Consider the following 23413-nt stretch of genomic DNA (forward strand, 5'->3'; position numbering starts at 1 on the left):
GTAGCAGTTTTTGGTAGCAGATTTTCAAACTCCCATCAGATCACGTCAAAGATTATATTCTACCTAGAGAATCAGGAAGGCAGGTGAGAAGGTAAGGCCATCTGTCCCTATGACTCAACAGAGCAGTAATGATGAGCTTTTACTTTCAACTAGAGAAGCAGGGCTGAGCATGGTGGCTTATGCCTGTAATCCCAGCACTTTGGAAGGCTGAGGCGGGAGGATTGCTTGAGCCCAGGAGTTCCAGATCAGCCTGAGCAACACAGTGAGACAATCCCCTGGCCACTCTTTGCCCATCTCTTCAAAAAATAAAAAAATTAGGCAGGTGTGGTGGCACACCTGTAGTCCAGCTGCTTGGGAGGCTGAGGTGGGAGGATTGCTTGAGCCTGGAAGGTCAGGGCTGCCATGAGCTGGGATCTCACCACCACACAGTGAGCTGTGATCTTACCACCACACTTCAGCCTAGATGACAGAGCAAGACGCGCTCTCTCTCTCTCTCTTTCTCTCTCTCTCTCACACACACACACGCACAGAGAGAGAGAGAGAGAGAGAGAGAGAGAGAGAGAGAAAACTAGGGAAGCAGAGAGGTGGATTGTCACAATTAAAGTGTTCCAGGCCATATTTCTTTTGAGTGGTATTCTGAATTGGGCTAGGCTGTTTCTGTTAGGACACACTCATTTGACTCCTTGAATCTCTGTCTCTGTGATTGTCAGAAATGGCTCCAGGAAAAATCATGATGTAGGCAGCTTATCTACTTCTAGGAGCCTCAGTGTTCCCTTTTGTTTTATCTAAACACTTCTGCAGGACATGGTCTCGTGGCCTTATTTATACTGAAGTATAAATAACTGATACTGTGCTACTTAATATTTTTCATCCATGGGTAGTTTGGTTAGATATAAAAAGCTTTAAATCAAAAGAATGTATCTGTTACTAGAAATTTAGGCGACAGCATGCAGGTGATGTGAAGGGAGGTAGATTTTTTTTCAAGTCCTCAAAATGATATATTTTTGGTCATATAGCTATAATCACTGCAATTCTAAATACTTGATGTCTAGTTTTTATTTTATCTTTTTGTTTTATAATAAATGCTATGGAAATGTATTGAGTAGTACGTGCTGAGCAGGCATCATATTACAGGATTTACATATATTATTTCATTTTAATAATATCTAGTGAAGTAGATATGATTATTCATGTTTAGAATATGAGCAAGTTGAAGATGTTAAGTAATTTTCTTGTGTGGTAGTATATGGGCAGTTAATTACGGAGCTGGGTGAAGCACTCTGGCTTCCTAACTCAGCTTGGTAAAAGTCCTGCACACTTTCCATAAAACTGTAAAATGTGGATTATGGCAGGTGTTTCTACTTCCCTGAAATGTAGTAAAGGTGAGTCATAAGTCTTTTATACAGTAATATGGTAGACAGTTGTGTTAGTTAGGGTTCTCCAGAGAAACAGACCAATAGGATATATTAGTTACAGCACACATACACACACAGAGATTTATTTATTTTAAGGAATTAGCTCATGCAGTCGGGCTGGGAGATCTGAAATCTGTAGGGCAGGCCAGCAGGCTAGAAATTCAGGAAAGAGCTGATATTGCAGTCTTGAGTCCAAATTCTGCAGGGCATCAGGCTGGAAACTCAGGCAAGGTCTCTACGTTGCAGTCTTGAGGAAAATTCTTTCTTTGAGAGATCATGGTCTTTGCTCTTAAGGCCTTCTACTGATTGGAGAAGGCCCACCCACTATATGGAGGATAATCTGCTTTACTTGAAGTCCACTGAATAAAATGTTACTCACCTTTAAATATATACCTTCATAACATTTAGACTGATCTTTTATGAAAAACTAGGTACCATGGCCTAGCCAAGTTGACACATAAAATTAACCATCACATCAATAGCCAGCGATTTTCACTGAATAGACTTTTAAAGGTACCTAGGTACCTGGATTCTCCACCTGCAATTCTGTAGCTGGTTCGTGTGCTATGGACACAAACACAAGGCCAGTTCAGGAAGAGAAAGAAGGATGGCACAATGGAACAGATAGTCATATGTTCTATGGTGTGCTTGTTTTTTGTGATAGAATTCATCATATTGTTTTATAGACACAGATATACATTTTTAAAAATTCTTCTTTGCTTTATTATTGTTGGAAGAAGCTATTAGGCTGGCTTGGAAATCCCCAGTTGAGAAAGGGAGGAGAAAAAACACCCAAGCAAATTTCAGGGTCAGAAGGGCAGCTGCAAAGGGGAGGAAGGTCAGGGGATTGGAATTCACACAAATCCTAAGTGTACATGATGACTAAGGAGGAGAGGGGTGTGGGCTGCACAGCTGTAGCACGGGATTCTAACTGCCCTGTGATAGGCACTGTGAAAGAATGAGTGAATTTGTGTCATAAATACAGTGGGAACAGTTATTACTTAGAGACAATTGGAAGTCAGAAGAAATAGGGGTATTTTTATTTTTATGTTTTTAAGTAGAATATCATGGCTCATAAAATGTTATAAGAAGTATGTGTAAATGGCGTGAGTATTATGTTCCCCAAAACAATCCTGTGTGAAAGGGGACAATGAACAAGATAGTTTATATACTCTTGCTCTCTATGTGTTTGAGAAAAAGGATGAATAAGGGATGGAGTGGCTCCATAACACTTCATTACCAGCATGCTACCATCTCAGCAGTCCCTTGCATGATGCTGACCAGCTGCAGCTTCTCTAAGGGGCAGGTTTCCACCACTCACTCATAGCCGCTCCAGGAGCCAGAGCTGTAGCTGGAAGAAAATGCAGGTCTCTTGGAGGTTGGTGTCTAGCCAGCCTTGTATCTTTTTTTTTTTTTTTTATTATACTTTAAGTTCTAGGGTACATGTGCATAACATGCAGGTTTGTTACATATGTATACTTGTGCCATGTTGGTGTGCTGCACCCATCAACTCGTCAGCACCCATCAATCTGTCATTTATATCAGGTATAACTCCCAATGCAATCCCTCCCCCCTCCTCCCTCCCCATGATAGGCCCCGATGTGTGATGTTCCCCTTCCCGAGTCCAAGTGATCTTGTTGTTCAGTTCCCACCTATGAGTGAGAACATGCGGTGTTTGGTTTTCTCTTCTTGTGATAGTTTGCTAAGAATGATGGTTTCCAGCTGCATCCATGTCCCTACAAAGGACGCAAACTCATCCTTTTTTATGGCTGCATAATATTCCATGGTGTATATGTGCCACATTTTCTTAATCCAGTCTGTCACTGATGGACATTTGGGTTGATTCCAAGTCTTTGCTATTGTGAATAGTGCCGCAATAAACATACGTGTGCATGTGTCTTTATAGCAGCATGATTTATAATCCTTTGGGTATATACCCAGTAGTGGGATGGCTGGGTCATATGGTACATCTAGTTCTAGATCCTTGAGGAATTGCCATACTGTTTTCCATAATGATTGAACTAGTTTACAATCCCACCAACAGTGTAAAAGTGTTCCTATTTCTCCACATCCTCTCCAGCACCTGTTGTTTCCTGACTTTTTAATGATTGCCATTCTAACTGGTGTGAGATGGTATCTCATTGTGGTTTTGATTTGCATTTCTCTGATGGCGAGTGATGATGAGCATTTTTTCATGTGTCTGTTGGCTGTATGAATGTCTTCTTTTGAGAAATGTCTGTTCATATCCTTTGCCCACTTTTTGATGGGGTTGTTTGTTTTTTTCTTATAAATTTGTTTGAGTTCTTTGTAGGTTCTGGATATTAGCCCTTTGTCAGATGAGTAGATTGCAAAAATTTTCTCCTATTCTGTAGGTTGCCTGTTCACTCTGATGGTAGTTTCTTTTGCTGTGCAGAAGCTCTTTAGTTTAATTAGATCCCATTTGTCAATTTTGGCTTTTGCTGCCGTTGCTTTTGGTGTTTTAGACATGAAGTCCTTGCCCATGCCTATGTCCTAAATGGTACTACCTAGGTTTTCTTCTAGTGTTTTTATGGTATTAGGTCTAACATTTAAGTCTCTAATCCATCTTGAATTAATTTTCGTATAAGGAATAAGGAAAGGATCCAGTTTCAGCTTTCTACTTATGGCTAGCCAATTTTCCCAGCACCATTTATTAAATAGGGAATCCTTTCCCCATTTCTTGTTTCTCTCGGGTTTGTCAAAGATCAGATGGCTGTAGATGTGTGGTATTATTTCTGAGGACTCTGTTCTGTTCCATTGGTCTATATCTCTGTTTTGGTACCAGTACCATGCTGTTTTGGTTACTATAGCCTTGTAGTATAGTTTGAAGTCAGGTAGCGTGATGCCTCCAGCTTTGTTCTTTTGACTTAGGATTGTCTTGGCAATGCGGGCTCTTTTTTGGTTCCATGTGAATTTTAAAGCAGTTTTTTCCAATTCTGTGAAGAAACTCATTGGTAGCTTGATAGGGATGGCATTGAATCTATAAATAACCTTGGGCAGTATGGCCATTTTCACGATATTGATTCTTCCTATCCATGAGCATGGTATGTTCTTCCATTTGTTTGTGTCCTCTTTGATTTCACTGAGCAGTGGTTTGTAGTTCTCCTTGAAGAGGTCCTTTACATCCCTTGTAAGTTGGATTCCTAGATATTTTATTCTCTTTGAAGCAATTGTGAATGGAAGTTCATTCATGATTTGGCTCTCTGTTTGTCTGTTACTGGTGTATAAGAATGCTTGTGATTTTTGCACATGAATTTTGTATCCTGAGGCTTTGCTGAAGTTGCTTATCAGCTTAAGGAGATTTTGGGCTGAGACAATGGGGTTTTCTAAATATACAATCATGTCATCTGCAAACAGGGACAATTTGACAGCCTTGTATCTTAAACCAGTTTGAGTCACCACAAACTAGGAGGCTTATCAAAAGGAACGTCATCATCTCGAGCTCTCCTTGTATGACTTGACTGGGACTCACTGATTTTCCTACTACTATTCTCTGTCTCACCACTATTATAGTTTTGCTTGACTTCTGACCTTCTTCTCATTCCCGCATAGTAAGCTAGTTTCACTTCTTACCTTAGCAGCCTCAGCCCTACCTTTGTCTAGCCTTCTTTTTTCCAGTCTCTAAATGTTTCCCAAATTCATCCTCTCCTTTCCACCCCCAACTTCAATGATTTAGCTCAGGCTCTCATCATTTATTGCTGGACTGTTACAGTAACTGCTCACTAATCTTGTCTGAGTTTGATCCCTCTTCAGTCTGTGAGTCACGCAGCTCTACAGGCAAACTACTTATAACCCATCAGCAACAATCCAGGTCCTACAAGATGAAGTCTGGGCCCCAGTGTCACATGCAAGCCCTGCTGTGATCTTCATCCACCACCTGCTTTCCAGCTGCCTCTGCTGCCACTACTACCTGGTGCTCTCAAAGCACCTTGTGCTTTTCTCACTTCTCATTCTGGGAGACTGACTGGATAACTCAAAGGTCCTAACATCTTCCCCCCTCAAACACTATCTTCTTCTTTTCTTACCTGATTTGGAATAAGGTGTCAATAAGCAAGTAAGGAAATATATTCCCTTCTTCCTTGGATCTAGAATAATTCAAAGCAGCCTTAAAATGAGAAATGATGCTGGAGGAAGGAAGTAGCTGCCATGCTGATCCTGTTAGTGGGCTCTGTGTATGTGTGTGTGCAAGAGACAGACAGATGGACAGACCCTTGGGGCATTTTTAGCCTTGGTTGTGGCAGAGCTTTCTTTCTGAATTTCTACTCACATTTGACCAAGCTGCTGAAGCCAAGCTGCCAAGCCAATAAATTCACCCAACAGACTTTCATCAGGGGCCCCCTCCTAAGACCTGGGATTCTGAAGTACAGAAGAAACAGTTGCTACCCACACGGTGAGGTTTAATCTCAGTCTATACACTCTGGGGTAAGAGGTGTCCCTTTGTCTTTTTTTCAACTCACCTCAGGTTCTGACTCCCAGGTCTCCATGAGGCCAGGCCTGGTGCTCCCCATTTCCTTCACTTCGGAATTGTGTTAAGGTTCTTGGGTCCTGTAAGATGCATGCCAAGGTGTCAGGGAATGGGAGGGAACATTTGTGCCTCCAGGTTATGCCCATCTCAAAAGATTTAGGCTTGTGAAAAAGGTATTCTTGCAGGCTGTTTCTGCTTTCTGTCCTGCCATATAGCTTCCTCTAGGGGTAAAGCAAGGAAGGGACAGGTCCAGATCACCTCAGGAAAGACAGATAAAATGAAATCTGTGGGCTTTAGTGCAGATATGGGGGCTTTGAGCCACACAGTTGTTCCAGATGGATCTCCGGTGTTCTAAGATGAGGATGTGCAACAGATGTCAGGGAAAACCCCAATATTAGTTAAGGACATTTGGAATGAACTTAGCATTTATTTTCGAGAGGAGGCTGTGGTTGGATTGGTTTGCCACTGTGCAATATGAAGCATCGCACCTGAGTAGAATTTTCCACCAAACCAGCTCAGAGGGATCAGGCACTGATCCCTGGTTCCAATTGGGTGTGGCTTAAGGTAGCAGCAGAATTGTTTGCACTTAATGTACATGGAATAGCCCTGCTTTCCTCAGAAGAGGGCAGTGGGAGTGGCAGGCACTTAAAGTTTCATAGACCTTGTTTCTGTGCAATAATAAAAGTTTTTGTTTTTAATGAAAAAGTAATTCTTTCACTTAAGTACCTACTGTTTGAAGTGAAAGAGTAAGTGTGTAAAAGCTATTATCGAAAGCAATTTTCTGAAGTCTCATTAATGAAGACAGGTAATGAAAATGGAAACATAAAGAAGGTATAAAGACATAACTTTGCTTATGTGTCAATAGGGAAGAACTGAATATCTATAATTGCTTTTTTATTTATACTAACATGGTTGTCTAAGTTTTTGTTGTCTCCAGTAACGGAGACAATGAATTTAAAAGAAAAAAACCTTTTGAATTACAAAAAGTTATGTATTGGAAAGATACAGGGACATCTCAAAGGAGATTTAACAACCAAGCTTGGGAGGGATAGATATGGAACTCATGGACTTTGTATACTGAGAGCTGTTACTAAGGTGACCCAGTTGCAATAACTTCTAGTTTCTGTATTTCCTGAAGTGACAATTATGTTGGCTTAATCATCTACCCCTGGGTCAAACAAGTGTGAATAGACAACATCACCTAATAGCTAAAATTTACTAATGCTTCCTACATGTTGACCAAGGGTAGGTATGGGAGCAAAATCCAGCAGGGAGTCATCAGCAGTAGTGATGGGTGGGTGGGTCTAGCTAGATTCGTGGGGATCCTGAGCCAGCATTTACATGAGTCATACAGCTTTCTTCCATTTCCTGGGCACTGGAAATGTTAACCAGGGTGTTTGGGGATACAGCAGAATGAAGTGAACACTAGGATGTCAGTAGAAACATGGAATTATCTATTTTTGTTTGTTGTCCATTTAACTGAAATATTTTGAAAGCTTTTTGTTTGTTTTGTTTTATCGCCTCTTCTCCAGTTTTCATATTTTTAAAAATTTCATCCCCATTCTATCAATTATCACGATCCCTACCTCTCCTCCTCTATCTTTTCCTTTACTTTCTGAATACAGCAATGTCATCCATCACTTACTTCATGTCAGGGGCTCCAAAGTCATATGTCTCCAGGGGTCAGGTATCATACATGCAAGGACAGTGTCAGACTGGAAAGCATAGGTCTTTTACGTGTCCTTTCTTTAAAGGGAAACCACTAGGGCCAGTATTCCACATCTGAATTTTCATGTGAAAATTCCCAATTTTTACGTGTTTGCTGTTAATTTGTTTTTAAAAATGAGTAGGCCAGCCATAGTGCATCTACAATGATGGTTCTATCAGCAGTGAACAGTTTTGGATAGGATACTCTTGGAAGAGTGACGTGAGGGAGCTGAGGAACTGTATCTCCAACCTGGCTTCTGAAGGGACTGTGGAGGCTCGACTTGATTTAGCCTCTCTCCTCATCAACTTTATACTGTGAACCATATTTTTATGTCTGTATTTATACTATTCCACCAAAATACATATTTTTAAGCCTAATAAGTGATGATAAGATGACTGATATTTGATTATAAATGGGCTATTTTGTCACTTCTGCTCTCCCAGTTAGATTTCAGGCCCTTCTAAGAAGCCTATGGGTACTTAAGACATGTTTTTAATTAACTGACATAAACATCCATTTAAACTATAAGATTAAGTATTTTCTAGTTAAATGTATGTTTTCAGTATTTGAGTTTGTCTTCCTAATGCATTTGTTTTGTGGGGCTATTTTTGGAGATATGTTTGCTTTTCTTTTAGGCAAGTTATTTAAAATGTTCTTCCTTTGGTTGGAAAGACTATTTGTAGATACTCAAATGTAAACTAGTTCTGATGTCTCTATTTCTATAATTTTCATATGATTGGGATTAGGTGGACTTGCAAAAAAAAGATGTCTGAAATTTTTTGAAAGTTTTTTTACATTTTTAGAAAAATTTTGTATTTTGATACTTTGCATAGTTTTTATTTTATCTGTAATCTGTTTGGGGAGATTTATGGAGGTGTGGGAACACATAGGACCAAAGAATCTTTGAGTGGAAAGAGACCACAGAGTAAGCGAAGGCTTGGTCCCTTGGAATAGGAGTGCTTACTATACACAAAGCAGTCTGGGAGTACTGTAGTTGTGCATTTTGAATGGTTTTTCTTTGATGTGAACTGATACCTGTCATTTCCATGCTTTGGCCCTAGTACTGATCCCAGAACAAGTCTAGTCTTTTTGGGATCCCCAAATATATGGTAATCTTTAGGGCTATGAGTATATGTTCCCCTAGTGCCAAGGACCACATGTGGTCAAGAGCACAGGCTTTCGTGTCAAAAGGACCTATATGGAAATCTGGCTGCACCTTGTACTAACAATGACTGTGGACAAGTTACTTAATATCCCTAACTGTGCATTTCTTCATTGGATTTCAGTGAGTATTAAATAAGATAGTTAGTGAAAATGCTTAAATTATAATCAACCAATAAATGAGGCATCTGGATAGAATATACTAAACTGAAAGAAAGGAAGAAGTCTTGCAGAATGTCTTAGTGCTGAGCCTTGATTGTCTAGGATTCAAAGTGATATACCTATTGGGAACTGAAATTAATATGTTGAAGAGATATCTGCACTCCCATAGACATTGCAGCATTATTCATGATAGTCAAGTTATGAAATCAACCTTCCTCTGTCCCATCAGCAAGCTTGGTGTCCTTAGAAATACGGTACTAAGTAACACTAACCAGTGTACAATCATTATACCCTAGAAATAATTTGTGTTCTAAATTCCAGTGTTCTTTCATAGGCTGATGAACTGGGCTTCTCTACCTAGAAAGCAACCTTTGACTTCTTTAACTCTGCCTGACACTGCTTCCCTTGAGTCAGAACTTAGCAGTAACCTGCTTCCTCTCCCTCTGTTCCCCCTTCCTCTCACCTCCACCCACGCTCTTCTGCCTCTTGGAGTTGACGGTTCCTGCATATCTCCCCTAACAGAAGAGAGTGAGAGCCAGCTAATGGCCTCACTACTAGACCCCCTCTCCCCAACTTACAACTTAAAGGTGGTTTCCGGGTAAGACTTAAGTGAGAGCTATTTATTTGATAAAAGATTTTATACCTTAATTGTTCAACAAGTTTTGAAAATTATTAACTAAAGCAAGCACAAGTTGCCCCAAATTTACCATATCTCGTTTTTTCTTCAAGGAGTTAAGCACATTTTCCTTAACTGTTTTCTCCTATGTCTATTTATTTGTGGTAGAGCTTATTTTCCTTGGGACCTCTAAAATCAGATAATGTGCTCTTGCTTTCTAACTTATTTCTAAGTAAAAAACTAGTTATATAATGATAGTTTTGGACCATAACATGTATTTTGATACAACATTGAGGAAGCTAGTATTTGTACCTACCTACCTACCTAAGGGAATTTTAAAGAAAATTGTATCTTTGATTTTCCTAATTTTGGAGAAAAAATTTTCTGTTTTTGTTCATATAAAATATCAAAATTATATGATACTGAACCTATCTTGTGTTCACTATATTTTACATTATTAATAAATGAATAGCAGAGGAATTTCTTTTGTATTTTTCTGTCTAGAATTATGCTTAGGACTAAGGCAAGCAGATCATCTTTCTTTGGTGACTTCTTGACACAGGCTACTGCTTCTAGTGCTTCTCTAAGTGTTTATGAAGAAATGTTACGAGAAATTTCTTAGATCAAAACTATCACTTTGTCCTTGCAACCTGTATATGTTGATTTTGTGAGCACAGGAATAGACTAAGCAACACTTAAACACACCGCAAAAGACCTTGCTATGGGCTGTGTGCAATGGCTCATGCTTGTTATCCCAGTACTTTGAGAGGCCAAGGCAGAAAGATTGCTTGAGGCCAGGAGTTTGAGAGCAGCCTGGTCAACATAGGGAAACCCCGTCTCTATAAAAATATTAAAAAATAAAATTAACCTGGTGTGGTAGTATGTGCCTGTAGACCCACTACCCAAGAGGTTGAGGTGGGAGGATCTCTTGAGCCCAGGAGTTCAAGGCTGCAGTGAGCTATGATCATGTCTTTGTACTCCAGCCTGGGCAATGGATCAAGACCTTGTCTCTTTAAAAAAAAAAAAAAAAAAAAAAAAACCTTGCTATTTTCCCCTCAATTCTTCATTTTGAAAAGATTCAGATTTATAGAAAAGTTGAAAGAGTAGACCAGTGAACACTTATTGTTAGCCTATTATCACATTTAATACTTTTCCTTGTTTTTATTGAAACAATAAAAATAAGTGCAGACATCTTGGGTTTCCTCAGCCTGCATCTCCTATGGATAAGGACACTTTTCTACATAACCACAATAGTATTATTGCACCTTAGAAAACTAACAATAATTTCTTAACATTGTCTAATAAACAATCCATGTTCCATGTTCAGATTTCCCCAGTTGTCCCCAAAAGACAGTTGTCCCCAAAATGTCTTTTTAGCTTTTAAAAAAGAATCAACCCAGAATCCAACCAAGGTTCATGAATTAGTTGTGTCTCTTTTGTCCTTTCAAATCTAGAACAATTCTTCCTTTTTGTGTGTGTGTGTTTTGTGTCATTGACCTTTTTGAAGGATCTAGGACAGTTGTCTTGTAGAATGCTTCACAATCAGGATTTTTCTGTTTCATTGTGTGCTTTCTATTTTTGGGTTTTTTCCTGGTGAATATTTTGAAATACACATACAGAAATGTGCTTAAGTTCTAAATATGTGGGTTTGTGAAAGTTTACTTTTCAGCCTCTGGGATTTTAAACTTTTGGCTACTTTGCAAACCCTTATCTCTGCACTTCTTTCTCCATTGCCTGTAGAGAATGCCTATTGCCAAGACAATTTCCTGGCACTTTCCTACAGATCAGGGTGCTAAGGCTGGGCAGCATCCAATTTAGGCAGTCCATTGTACTTATCTCAGATCCCCCACTGGGGTTTCAGTTAAAGAAGTTATTGTTCAGTTCCCCTTCTGAAAATGTTATTATGTAATTATCCTGGCTTTAGGAGATTTGGGTTGTTTTTATACCATGTGAATGAATTGGCTATCAGGAAAGTCATTTTAAAGCTTTTGGTGATCTAATTCAATTGTTAAAACTGCTTTAATAACTAAGTTGTAGAAGACACAATATAGCAGGTTCTTGAATAGTGTTGTTTTGTTCAATGTCTTTTTGTTATAATGTTGATGAGAAAAAAAAAAATCAATTCCTGGCTGGGGCCACTGTCAGTGGAGTTCACACTTTCTCCCCATGCCAGCGTGGGTTTTCTCTGGATGCTGCAGTTTGCTCCCACATTCCAAGGATGTGCACATGAGGTTAATTGGTCCCATTCTGAGTGACTGTGGGCATAGATTATGATTGCACCCTGCCATGGGATGGTGTCCTGTCCAGGTGTGGTTCCTGCGTTGTGCCTTGAGCTGCTGGGATGGGTTCTGGCCACCCTTGATCCTGAACTGTAATAAGCAGGTTGGAAAAGGAACGCATGAATAAATGCAAATTATTGTAAAATAAAAATTTGTAAGGTCTACAATAATCCTACAAATGCATGACAATAAACGATGTGGTATGAAAGTTCTCAGTGGGTCTGCCATATTTGTGATTGGCTTTGAACTGCATGGCGGTAGGAGGTCCTTCTTATATTTTTCTTTTTTTTCTTTTTTTTTTGAGACGGAGTCTGGCTCTGTCGCCCAGGCTGGAGTGCGGTGGCCGGATCTCAGCTCACTGCAAGCTCCGCCTCCCGGGTTTATGCCATTCTCCTGCCTCAGCCTCCCGAGTAGCTGGGACTACAGGCGCCCGCCACCTCGCCCGGCCAATTTTTTGTATTCTTTAGTAGAGACGGGGTTTCACCGTATTAGCCAGGGTGGTCTCGATCTCCTGACCTTGTGATCTGCCCGTCTCGGACTCCCAAAGTGCTGGGATTACAGGCTTGAGCCACCGCGCCCGACCATATTTTTCATTTTGCAAACATTTATTCCTTGATTTAACCCCCCACCCCGATGACTGTCGTCATTTACTGATTCACCAAAAATTGGGTAAATAATTATCTTATTTTGTATTAATCTTCTGTAAATGTATGTATAACTCACATTTATTTCAGTGTTTAATATTAGAAGTGTTTTGGTCTTTATTTAGAGGTTTGGTGATATTTTTATGACCAGAAATATTATTTGCTGTAGGAACTTAACTCTCATTTATATTAGTTAGTCTATGTAAAATTGGTTTTATTATATGTCCTTTGACTTAAAGCAGCAGTTTCCAAGAACCTATTGATGATTTTAAGTGAGGATTTACTGTACAGGGTTTTTGGCTTGTAACCATCTAGTGCTTTTTTGGTTGCAGAGATTCAGTATCAGTCCAGAAGTGGCTCATGGTCATTTATGGAAAAGGCCAACTGTTAAAAAGTATTATGACCTAGGCCAGCTTTATCTTCACTACCCAAATTACTCTGCCCCCTTGTTGGTATGGTTACTCCACAGCTCTTTCATGTATCTCTTATTTTCAGCATACATGCCAAATGGGGATGACAAATGATGGTGTGAATTGGGGTCTTAACCTGGGGTCAGTGGGTCAGTGAATCCCATAAAATGATATGCAAAGTTTTGCATGTATTTACTCTTGTACTTTGTTCTGGAAAGAGGTTTTCATAGATTTCATTAACTTTTCAGGGGTGCCCATGAGCCCAGAAATGTTAAAAACACTGACTTAGTTACTTCTTCATAGAGTTGTCCATATTTTCTCTAACCCTTGACATAAAATCTTTTTACTTTTGGTAATCTTTTTATGTACTTGTATTGGATTAAAATATTATAAGGAATAAAATTAAATTCATTCAGAATCTTAGTCATCACCCAAAAATAATCGCTACTTACATATGGGTAACTATTACATGTACATGCACATGCACATATTTTAAGAAATCATTCTTGATGAATTATTTCTTCTTTACTAAATATGGAACAATAACATTTTTGTTTAATTGCTATAGAGTAGACTATGGTATCCATATAACTATATTTAAACAGTCTCCTATTGATGGACATAGCTACCATATTTGTATTTTAATAGGAATCAAACCTTAGGCAACAGTAGTGGAATACTAGATAGGAACCTGGGGTTTTTGTTGATTACAGGAGCCCTCTTCCTTTGTCCTACCTTTCCAAGCCCCACATCAAAGGTTAGACTCTGGCCTTTGGGTGAGAGAACACATTTGCTTTTCTTAAAACAAAAGGGAACTGTAGTTCCACACTCTTCTCTAGCCCCCAAGAGAGTAACATGATTTGGCAAATCATTTCAAATCAATAAAGAATATAATAGGTTTTCTTTAGGATCAATCCACTTTAAAGCAGCTCCATTTAAATCTGTTCCCAATTTTCAGGGTTCAAATGGGCCTACTTTTGTATAGTTTACTTTATATTTTTAAAAAGTATTCATGAAAATTTTTGTGGGAAAAAATCCAATACTTTAATTGTTAAAACACTTGGATCATGTAGCCTGGGAGAGACTTTACCACATATAAATATGTATGATTTCCCTCAGTTTGTGTGTGTGTGTGTGGTCCATATTTTCCTATGATATATTGCTGAAAGAAGTGTTGTTGACTGTCTTTTCCTCTTTTTCTCTCTTATCTGTTTACCAATGACACTACTAGATTAGAGGCTGCACCAGTCAACACCCATGGGTCCAGGGGTGGTAACTGTTCCCATCTGGCTATGAGTGATTAATGGTGTTTATGTCATGGCATAAATCACATTTCGTTGTTCAATCAGCTGAGACTCAGGCCATTAAAAAAATTTACTCTACGAAAATCAATAACCAGTGGGTTTTGGAAAGGAGCAGTTCTTTAACAGTTATTCTTCAAGCCTGTCTGTAAAGATAAATAATCAAATTACTATACTCACTAAAACAGTACAGGTAACAAGAAATATAATCTCACAGATAAAGGATGACCTTAAGTAAGGACAGATTGGAAGCCATTTTTAGGAAGATAGAAAGCAGCCAAAGAAACCCAATACCCTCTTAAAAGTCTTTAAGAATGTCACCCTTTTATACAGAGCCAGCCAAAAACAAAATCTCAGAAAGCTCAAGATGGATTTTCAGAAAAGCATGGAAAATAAATTGGGTTGATAATAGCATGCTGTGACTGACCTAATGCCACTCACAACTCCCTATGGATTGTAGCTACAATACAGAAAATCAATTTTATTTACTTTTTGCCTCAAGTTTGCCTAGTATCTTATTGTCATTAGAAAAATATACAGACTCTAAATAAATAAATTAGCCAAGATGGTGACATTTTATGTAAAGTAAAATGGAAGACAGCTTTTTCTGGGGGGAAAGAATAGGGAGCTACGTCTTACATACCTCACTTTGTGGGAAATATTACGTGAACTTCTAAAAGAATGGGGTTTACACCTACTATGTGCCCACAAAAAAGAAAAATAAAATAAAATAATGGTGTTGACCATGCATAGCCACATGCCTAAACAGATTGAGATAAGGTTAGTAGTCCTGATGTAATTAGAGTTTATTTCACGTACCTTGGGTGAGTGTTTTGGGATGTGGCTCACACAGCCTGTTTGTGCTGCAGTTGCCACTGCTTTTGTGGGAAGCCCAGTGTTTTTGCTCAAATTGGAGCATGCCTCACTGATTTCTGCCTGTAACTTGCTTCTTAGGAATCCATGGCTGCAAGTTACATTTCAGGAATTCGAGTTATACCAGTTTTGCATCTTTACCATGAGTCACAGCAAAGTAGAATTCTCAGTAGGAAAGTCAAGACTTCTTTTTGATGTACTGTTATGTTTATGATTTTGCAGCAGAGATAGTCAACATCCTTGTTTCATTAGTAAGCAAGTGGCTCTCTAAATAATCACAAACACAACCCAACAAAGAAGGAAGGAATAACACCTTGTGCCTTTTCCCTCTATGGAAGATATAACACTTTTATGCAAGACATGACCCTGCAGATTTGCTCCAGCTAGATGAAGGGAGGACTAACCTTCAGGCCAAGTGCTTTGGTAAAAGCATCATGCTTCTCATTTCACAGTGTAATGACCAGGAGCTGAGAAGAGCTCTGTTTCCTGTCACTGAGCTGCATCATTCTCATTTACATTATTGGCAGCTGTTACTTTGTTGGAAGTTTAAATTACCTCAAGAACTCTAAACCGAGTTCAGATGTTTGTTTATTGGCGCTGCCATAGGCTTCTGAAAACAGTCTTTTGTGTTCTCCCAGTCTTAAGAAAAGGCTCTTCTCAGAATCAGCCCTTCCTCCCTCCTTGCTCTTTTCTGGGAACCTGCTTCAGTCTCATGAAGAAAATTAAATAAAGAGAACAGGGGCTTAAAATTGATTGGAACAGAGTCTCCAGTGGTGAGGTGACTTGAAGCGGAAAGGAGTTGGGACTCAACATCCTGCATTTGTGCTTTGTTTTCGAAACTTCGAGTTAGTTGCATTAATGAATTAACCAGCAGGCTAGCAATGGAAAATATTTCTACTGTCCTGGTGGGGGAGCCAAATACTATAGATTTGTAACAGGAAGGCTGTTGATTCTGGCTTCATTGTTGGGCCAGTCATTTGTGAGCTGGTGGCCGGACCACAGGCCACACACTTCTTCGGTGCAAATCTTCATGTATTGGAACTGCCTGTGTATTGTTTTTACGATTGGAGACTTGGCCAAGAAAAGATGGTGAGCCCCGGGTTTCATTTTTTTGGTTTCTGTATATTCCCTCAGCTCTGAGGATGGTGCAGGATATGCCAGACCCAGTTTGGGGGCAGGGAGGGCGGCGGTGGTGATGGTGGGGATGTTTAAATCGATGAGCATATGTGAGTATTTTGCTGTTAATGCTTTCTCTGTGTCATTCTCTGTAGAGTTCCGGGAACGCGTCCTATCGCTGCTCTATGTCTTCCTCTGCGGATTTTTCCGACGAGGATGATTTCAGCCAGAAATCTGGCTCCGCATCCCCAGCTCCGGGAGACACCTTACCCTGGAATTTGCCTAAACATGAGAGGTCGAAAAGGAAGATTCAAGGGGGCTCAGTGCTGGACCCTGCCGAGAGGGCAGTGCTTCGGATAGCAGGTAAGAGCATCTGGGGAAGGGGATGGAGTCGGGGAAGAGAGTTGCGGAAATTCGCCCATCTGCTTCCTGGGGGGCCATAGCGGGAGCTGATGCACTGGGCAGGAATCTGTGCTCAAGGTGGGGGAGGATGATGACCATGTTTACTTTATGCCTTGTTTTACTGATAGAGCCATTTGCCCTGCCTGCTGGTGACTAAGCTGTTTGGCCCTGCCTTCTGGTTGGATGAATTGATTCCTTTGAAATGCAAGGAATATTGCACTAAACTTTCCTATTTACTGCATTAGTTACCGTAACATTCTGAAAGTATTAGCTCCAGTGATTGCTAGTATATTTGTGGGAAGCTGGAAGTGAGCAGCCTTTATTTTCATTTTTGCCCAGGGGCACTGAGCTACGCAGATTTAACTCAAGAAGATTCACGGTTTTCGGTACCCAGGATTGCAAAGCATATTCCAGGAACTTGGATGTTGTTTTTCTTTAAATGTAGCATCTCTGTCTGCATCATCGTATCCATAGCAGCTTTCTGTCCTTAGTGCTTTTGAGGGTTTGGCCATCACGGCTTCCTGATTAATTAATACATGAGACGTGCCAGTGTTTCTGTTCTGTGTTACCCGGTGTTGCCTTGCATTGGCCCTAAAAGCTGAACCAGAAGTGATGGCTTGTTTTACCCAGCTGAAAGCTGAGAACACTGTGGAAATCAACCTTCCAACCCCCGTGTGGTTTGTGTGTATGTGTCCCGTGCATGAGAGGTGCTTCCAGGGGTGGTTGTTCCTTTCTTCCCTCAATATATATATATATATATATATATATATTTTTTTTTTTTCTTTCTTGGAAATGGTAACAGGGAAGGATGGAGTGTGTCCTTGGGGACTTTCTTGCAAAGGCAGAAGGCCAGGTGTTCTTTAAGTTTGTTTCTGCATCCAGTGGTTCAGGCTTCCTTTCCTTCCCTCTCTTCCACTCTTAACTCCGGAGGTCCCTTTCCACAGTTTTTTTTTTTTTTTGCCTCCTATACTATATTGCAAAGTTGGTACTTTCTTTTCCTCCAAGGGGGCTGGTGGGGACCAGCCCAGATTCCAGCCATCAAGGCAGCTGAGAACCCCCTTTTTGTCCTCCCAATGGGATTTTCTGATTACGGGAAAAACAAACAGTGCCTTGCCAGCCATTCTTTAGTCAGGGTTTCTGGGGCAACAGCCTTGAGCTTCTTCTGGTTTCCTCTGTGAGATGCTGGCTGGTCTCACCCAGGCCTTTGAAGAGCAAGCGGTGGAGTGAGAAAGGGGAGGCGGAGGGAGGATGGAAACTGTGAGAGTGAGCAGGGGTAGCCTTGGAGAGTCAAGGCAGACCAGAAAATGTTTAGTCACTGAGGCCTGCCTCCTTGCCCTATTGAGAACTTTTCCGCAGGTCTGAGGCTCCAGCAAGACGAATGCCTATACAGATGACACTGCCCATACCAGATGTTTGACTCAGCAGAAAGGGAAGATAGATGAAAGAAGGGTGTGAATGAGAAGTTACTGGGGGCTGATGGCCCACTTAGGGCATCAAAATGGGATGCCTGTTCTATGTATTTTTTGGAAGGCAGAAGGTGCTTCTGGGCTGAGAGTTTTGGTAGTAGTGGCAGAGATGGATATTTTGCTTTCAGTAATGAAGGAGGGAGTTATGACAGAAGGACAGGGCAGGTGTTTGTTAGGGGGAATGAGATTATATAAATTGGGAAAAACTCTACTGGGCAGGAAGTTATGAGAAATGTAACCATCAGTGTACACTGCAGGTGGGGAAGACATTGAAGAACTTGATGTTCTAATGGGATGCAGTGTACGTGAAGGTGCTGATGCTGTTAGTAGACTGTGGAGTCATTGATGCAGGCGCCATCGCTTGTTAATTGTAAAATGTTTACTGAGTTTGTAGGGATAGCTGTGAAGTTGGTGGCAGTTGGTGGCAGTTGATGCACTGGGGACCTCAAAATTCCATCCTTAAAATTTACAGGCCAGGCGCGGTGGCTCATGCCTGTAATCCCAGCACTTTGGGAGGCCGAGGTGGGCGGATCATGAGGTCAAGAGATCGAGACCATCCTGGCCAATATGGTGAAATCCCTTCTCTACTAAAAATACAAAAATTAGCTGGGCATGGTGGTGTGCGTCTATAGTCCCAGCTACCTGGGAGGCTGAGGCAGGAGAATTGCTTATACCCAGGAGGCAGAGGTTGCAGTGAGCTGAGATCCCACCACTAAACTCCAGCCTGGTGACAGAGTGAGACTCTGTCTCAAAAAAAAAAAAAAAAAAAAACCAAAAAAAACCAAAAAACCAATTACACGAATTCTTCAAAAGCAGAAAAAGATAAAATGAAACAACAAACAGTAGGGAAGCATATTATTTTATTTTATTTTGAGACAGATTCTCTCTCTCTCTGTCACCCAGGGTGGAGTACAGTGGTGCAATCTTGGCTGACTACAACCTCTGTCTAATGGGTTCAAGTGTTTCTCCTGCCTCAGCCTCCAAAGTAGCTGGGACCACAGGCATGCGCCACCATACCCAGCTAATTTTTTTTTGTTTTGTTTTGCATTTTTAGTAGAGACAGGGTTTCACCACATTGGCCAGGCTGGTCTTGAACTCCTGACCTCAAGTGATCCACCCACCTCAGCCTCCCAAAGTGCTAGGATTATAGGCGTGAGCCACCAAACCTGGCCTAAGATTGTATTTTAAATAAATATTGGTAAATTAGCTTTTTGCTAGACAAATCATAAACAATAATCATACATGGAGGACAGACTTGGGGGACCAGTCCACAAATATCTGTTTAACCTATAATGTGGCTAAATTATGAAATTCAGCTATATGATGTGTTAAACTGGCCACTGATCACCCAGTGTGAGGATGAGGGGTACATGTTATCTAATGGAATTTGGTGCTGTGGATAATATGAAAACATACAATTGGAATTTCAACTTCTAATTTTATTACATATTTTCATTCTTCCTGAAACTTACCCCCTCCTTGAAATTCACCCTTTTTAGGAAATGAGGTGAAGTTCAGAAATGGTGTGAGGATGTCTGTAGTGGTCATTACTTAGTAATAAAAGAGCTGAGAGTTTAGTATTTTTATTTGTTTTTAAGGTCCTAAAAATAGAATTGATTGTGAAAATGTCTATTGAGTCAAAAAGACTATGTGGTCTATGGGATACCTTAATTCACCCACATTTAGCAACTACTTATTGAGCCCCTGCAATGAAATGAAGATTAGCACACAGTTCTAACTTTAAAAAGTCATAGTTTCAAGAGAGATTAGTGAATGGATACAAACTTACAGTTAAAAGAAATGAGTCCTAATATTCCATAGCAGAGGAGGATATCTATTGTTAGCAATAATATATTGTATATTTCAAAATAGCTAGAAGGAAGGACTTGAAATATTACCAATACATAGAAATGATAAATGCTTAAGGTGATGGATACCTCAAATACTCTGACTTGATCGTTACACATTCTATGCATGTAAAAAATACTTGCAGTACGGTACCCTCATTAATATATAAAATATGTATCAATAAAATAAAAAAGAATAAGCTGGAAAAGAAAGGTCATAGTCTAATATGATAAATGGATGTGTTGTTAAACAGTTACAATGCAGTAATTATTAGTTGTTACAGGGATTAGTTGTGATGGCTCTAAGCAGGTAAAATTAGAAGAACCCAGAGGAGAGTATAATTAACTTGGGGGGAGAAGGGAGGCATGGGAGGTTCCTGAAAGGTTTCTGAGAGGAAGTGCCACTTGAACTGAGATTTAAAGAGCTTGATGGAATTAGGGTGAAAGGGAAGCCCACTTTAGAGGGATGGAACTACAGGAACAAAGGTAGGGAGATGGTTTAAATGAGAACTGCAAGTAATGTGTGTTGCTAAGTGTGGGATTTGGAAGGGAAAGACAGAAACTGTAAAGATGTTTGTGTGCAATCCTGAGGCAACTGGACTATTTATGTTGTAAGTGCTAGGGAACCACTGAAGGATTTTTAAGCAATGGAGTGGCATAATCAGGTTTACGGTTTGGAAAGTCATATTAGTGATGGTGTCACATGACAAACACTTCTTATTATTTATTTAAAAATTTATTTATGAGTTGAGGGTTTGCTCTGTTGCCCAGGGTGGAGTGTACTGGTGTGATCACAGCTCACTGCCACCTCTAACTCCTGGACTCAAGGGATCTCCCACTACAGCCTCCCAAGTAGCTAGGACTACAGGTGTGTACCACCATGCTTGGCTTATTAAAAAAATTTTTTTATAGAGATGGGTTCTCATTGTGTTGCCCAGGCTGGACAAGTGATCACTTCTGGGCTCAAGTGATCCTTCCCGCCTGGTCCTCCCAAAGTGCTGGGATTATAGGAGTGAGCCACAGGGCCTGGCCAACTTCACTTTATTTTGTTTGTTTTTTGAGACAGGGTCTTCCTCTGTTTCTCAAGCTGGATTGCAGTGGTGTGATCTCAGTTCACTGCAACCTCTACCTCCTGGGCTCAAGCGATCCTCCCACCATAGCCTCCCAGGTGGCTGGGACTAAAGGCTTGTGCCACCATGCCTGGCTAATTTTTGTATTTTTGTAGAGACAAGGTTCTACCATGTTGCCCAGGCTGGTCTTGAACTCCTGGGCTCAAGCGATCTGCCCACCTTGGCCTCCCAAAATTCTACTATTACAGGCATGAGCCACTGTGCCTGGCCCAACTTCACATTTTTAGTGCTTTTGTATCTGTTGTGGTTTCATCATATTAAAATCTGAGACTATAGTATGTTTACTTCTTATCTCCTCGGGTCAATGTGAGAATAAAACAATGAAATATAAGGAAATGGGCTTTTAAACACCCATCGTATAAATGCTTTTTACATATGAGCAATACAGATCTGCTGTTCTTAGCTACAGGATATTGTAAGTTGGGTTTTTCAGTCATAAACTACCTATAAAGTTACATGCTTTGTCAGTGATAATGCCATTTTAAGAAAAGGATTTTTGTCCTATCCAAATAATTTGAAGTTGGAATTGAAGGATCAAAGGAGAATCAGACTTTGAACTCAGGCAAACTTGGGTTTTAATTCCTCCTCTGTCCATGACAGTTGTGTTTACTTGGACAATTTACCAAACTTATCTTAGCCTCAGTTTCTTTATCAAAGGGGTCATGGTTGTGGTGATTAAATATAATAGTGAATGCAAACAATTCTGCTAACTCCTTGGCACATCAAATGCTCTATAAATGATAGCTTACCCATGGCCAGATGTTCTTCTAAGCACTTAATATGGTATCCTATTTAGACCTCCCAAGAACCCCATGAAGTAGGTACTATGATTTTCTCCATTTTCAGTTCAGAATCTGCTGAGAAAGGAAGAGAAACTTTGCTAAGGTCGTAGTGTCAAGAAGTAGTAGAGCTAGGACCTGAATTCAGGCAGTCTTTACTCCAAAGTCCAAGCTATTTACTGCTATGCTTTTGCCTCCTCTCTATGGAATACACTATTATTATTAGCATATTAACCCAATGTTACCCTTCCAAGAATGCATGGGGCAAAAGCTATTTTTAAAAACAATCCCAAATGCTGCTTCTGCTCATTTTGACTGGTTCCTTAAATAGATGATTAAAATTACTAAGTATGTGCTGACTATATTCATAAAACTGGGTGCTACTGGGTGTCAGTCTCTGATGAAGGCTCAGATGTGCCTTCAGTGACCTTGCTGATTGTAAAGGAGACATTTTTGAGAGACCTATGTCTGTGCATGTGTGGTCTGTAAAGGAATGACTCTCAGGGATCTAATGCTAACCCTTTTATTTCAAGAAAGTGTCCCATATGATACGTGGTTGTTACTTCATGAACAAATGTGCACATAAATGCTGTAATAAAACTCTAGTAACCTTAAAGACTTACTGGCATAAGGGTTCAAACTCAGATTATAAACCAGTGGTCAGGATAGAAAAAAGAGATATGGTCTTGCTTTGTTTGGAGTAACAAAATTAGGCCAATTGCTGAGGAGGAGTGCTCCAGTTCTATCTCAAGTCAGTTTTTTTTTTTTTCCACGAGTACACAATTTTTTTTTTCCAACTCATCCCTGTCTAAGCATTAATGGAAAATGGTCAGTAGTTCACAACATCCAACGCTAACAAAGAAATAAAAAATCATGGAGGGCAAAAGGTCAGTATATATGAAAGGAGGAAATAGGGAAGGAAGATTTAGACAAGAGGTGAAGTTGACATAGGTCAGACCATCAACAATCAGCTGATTTATCTAATAATAGTAGTAGCAGTGAGGTATCATCCTGTTACTGTACTCCAGCCTGGATGACAGAATGAGACTCTACCTCCTAAATAAAGTAGTAGAAGCAGCAGCTAATCCTTATATAACACCAGGCATTATTCTAAACTTCATTTACTATACAACTTTATGAGTTAGGCACTATTATTGCTGTTTTACTGATGAAGAAAGCTCAGAGAGGATAAGTAACTTACCTATGTGACACAGTAAGGAGTGAAGATTCTATCTACAGCAGCCTGACTTCACTCTTTTTTTTTTTTTTTTGGAGACGGAGTCTTGCTTTGTCACTCAGGCTGGAATACAGTGGCATGATCTTGGCTCACTGCAACCTCCGTCTCCGGGGTTCAAGCAGTTCTCTGCCTCAACCTCCCAAGTAGCTGGGATTACAGGTCACCACCACCACGCCCGGCTAATTTTTGTATTTTTAGTAGAGACAGGGTTTCACTATCTCGGCCAGGCTGGTCTTGAACTCCGGACCTCGTGATCCACCCTCCTTGGCCTCTGAAAGTGCTGGGATTACAGGGGTGAGACACCGTGCCCGGCTAGTCATTACCCTTAAACACATCTATTTACATGCCTGGGTATCAATTGGTTCCTTCAATGGACCCTTAAAC

The 23413-nt window shown here is 40.2% G+C and overlaps 1 protein-coding gene across 1 annotated transcript in view; it reads left to right on the forward strand.

Annotated features, from left to right (window-relative positions):
- LOC104681597 overlaps positions 1-23413 on the forward strand; it is a gene marked incomplete at its 5' end in the record, with an annotated part of 111151 nt that overhangs the window by 87035 nt on the left and 703 nt on the right. Inside the window, 2 exon segments of the mRNA XM_030929586.1 lie at positions 16324-16531; positions 16910-16956. Of these exon segments, the coding sequence (XP_030785446.1) occupies positions 16324-16531; positions 16910-16956 (255 nt within the window).

The sequence above is a fragment of the Rhinopithecus roxellana genome, chromosome 4 (assembly GCF_007565055.1).
Source record: "Rhinopithecus roxellana isolate Shanxi Qingling chromosome 4, ASM756505v1, whole genome shotgun sequence".
NCBI classification, from domain to species: Eukaryota; Metazoa; Chordata; class Mammalia; order Primates; family Cercopithecidae; genus Rhinopithecus; species Rhinopithecus roxellana.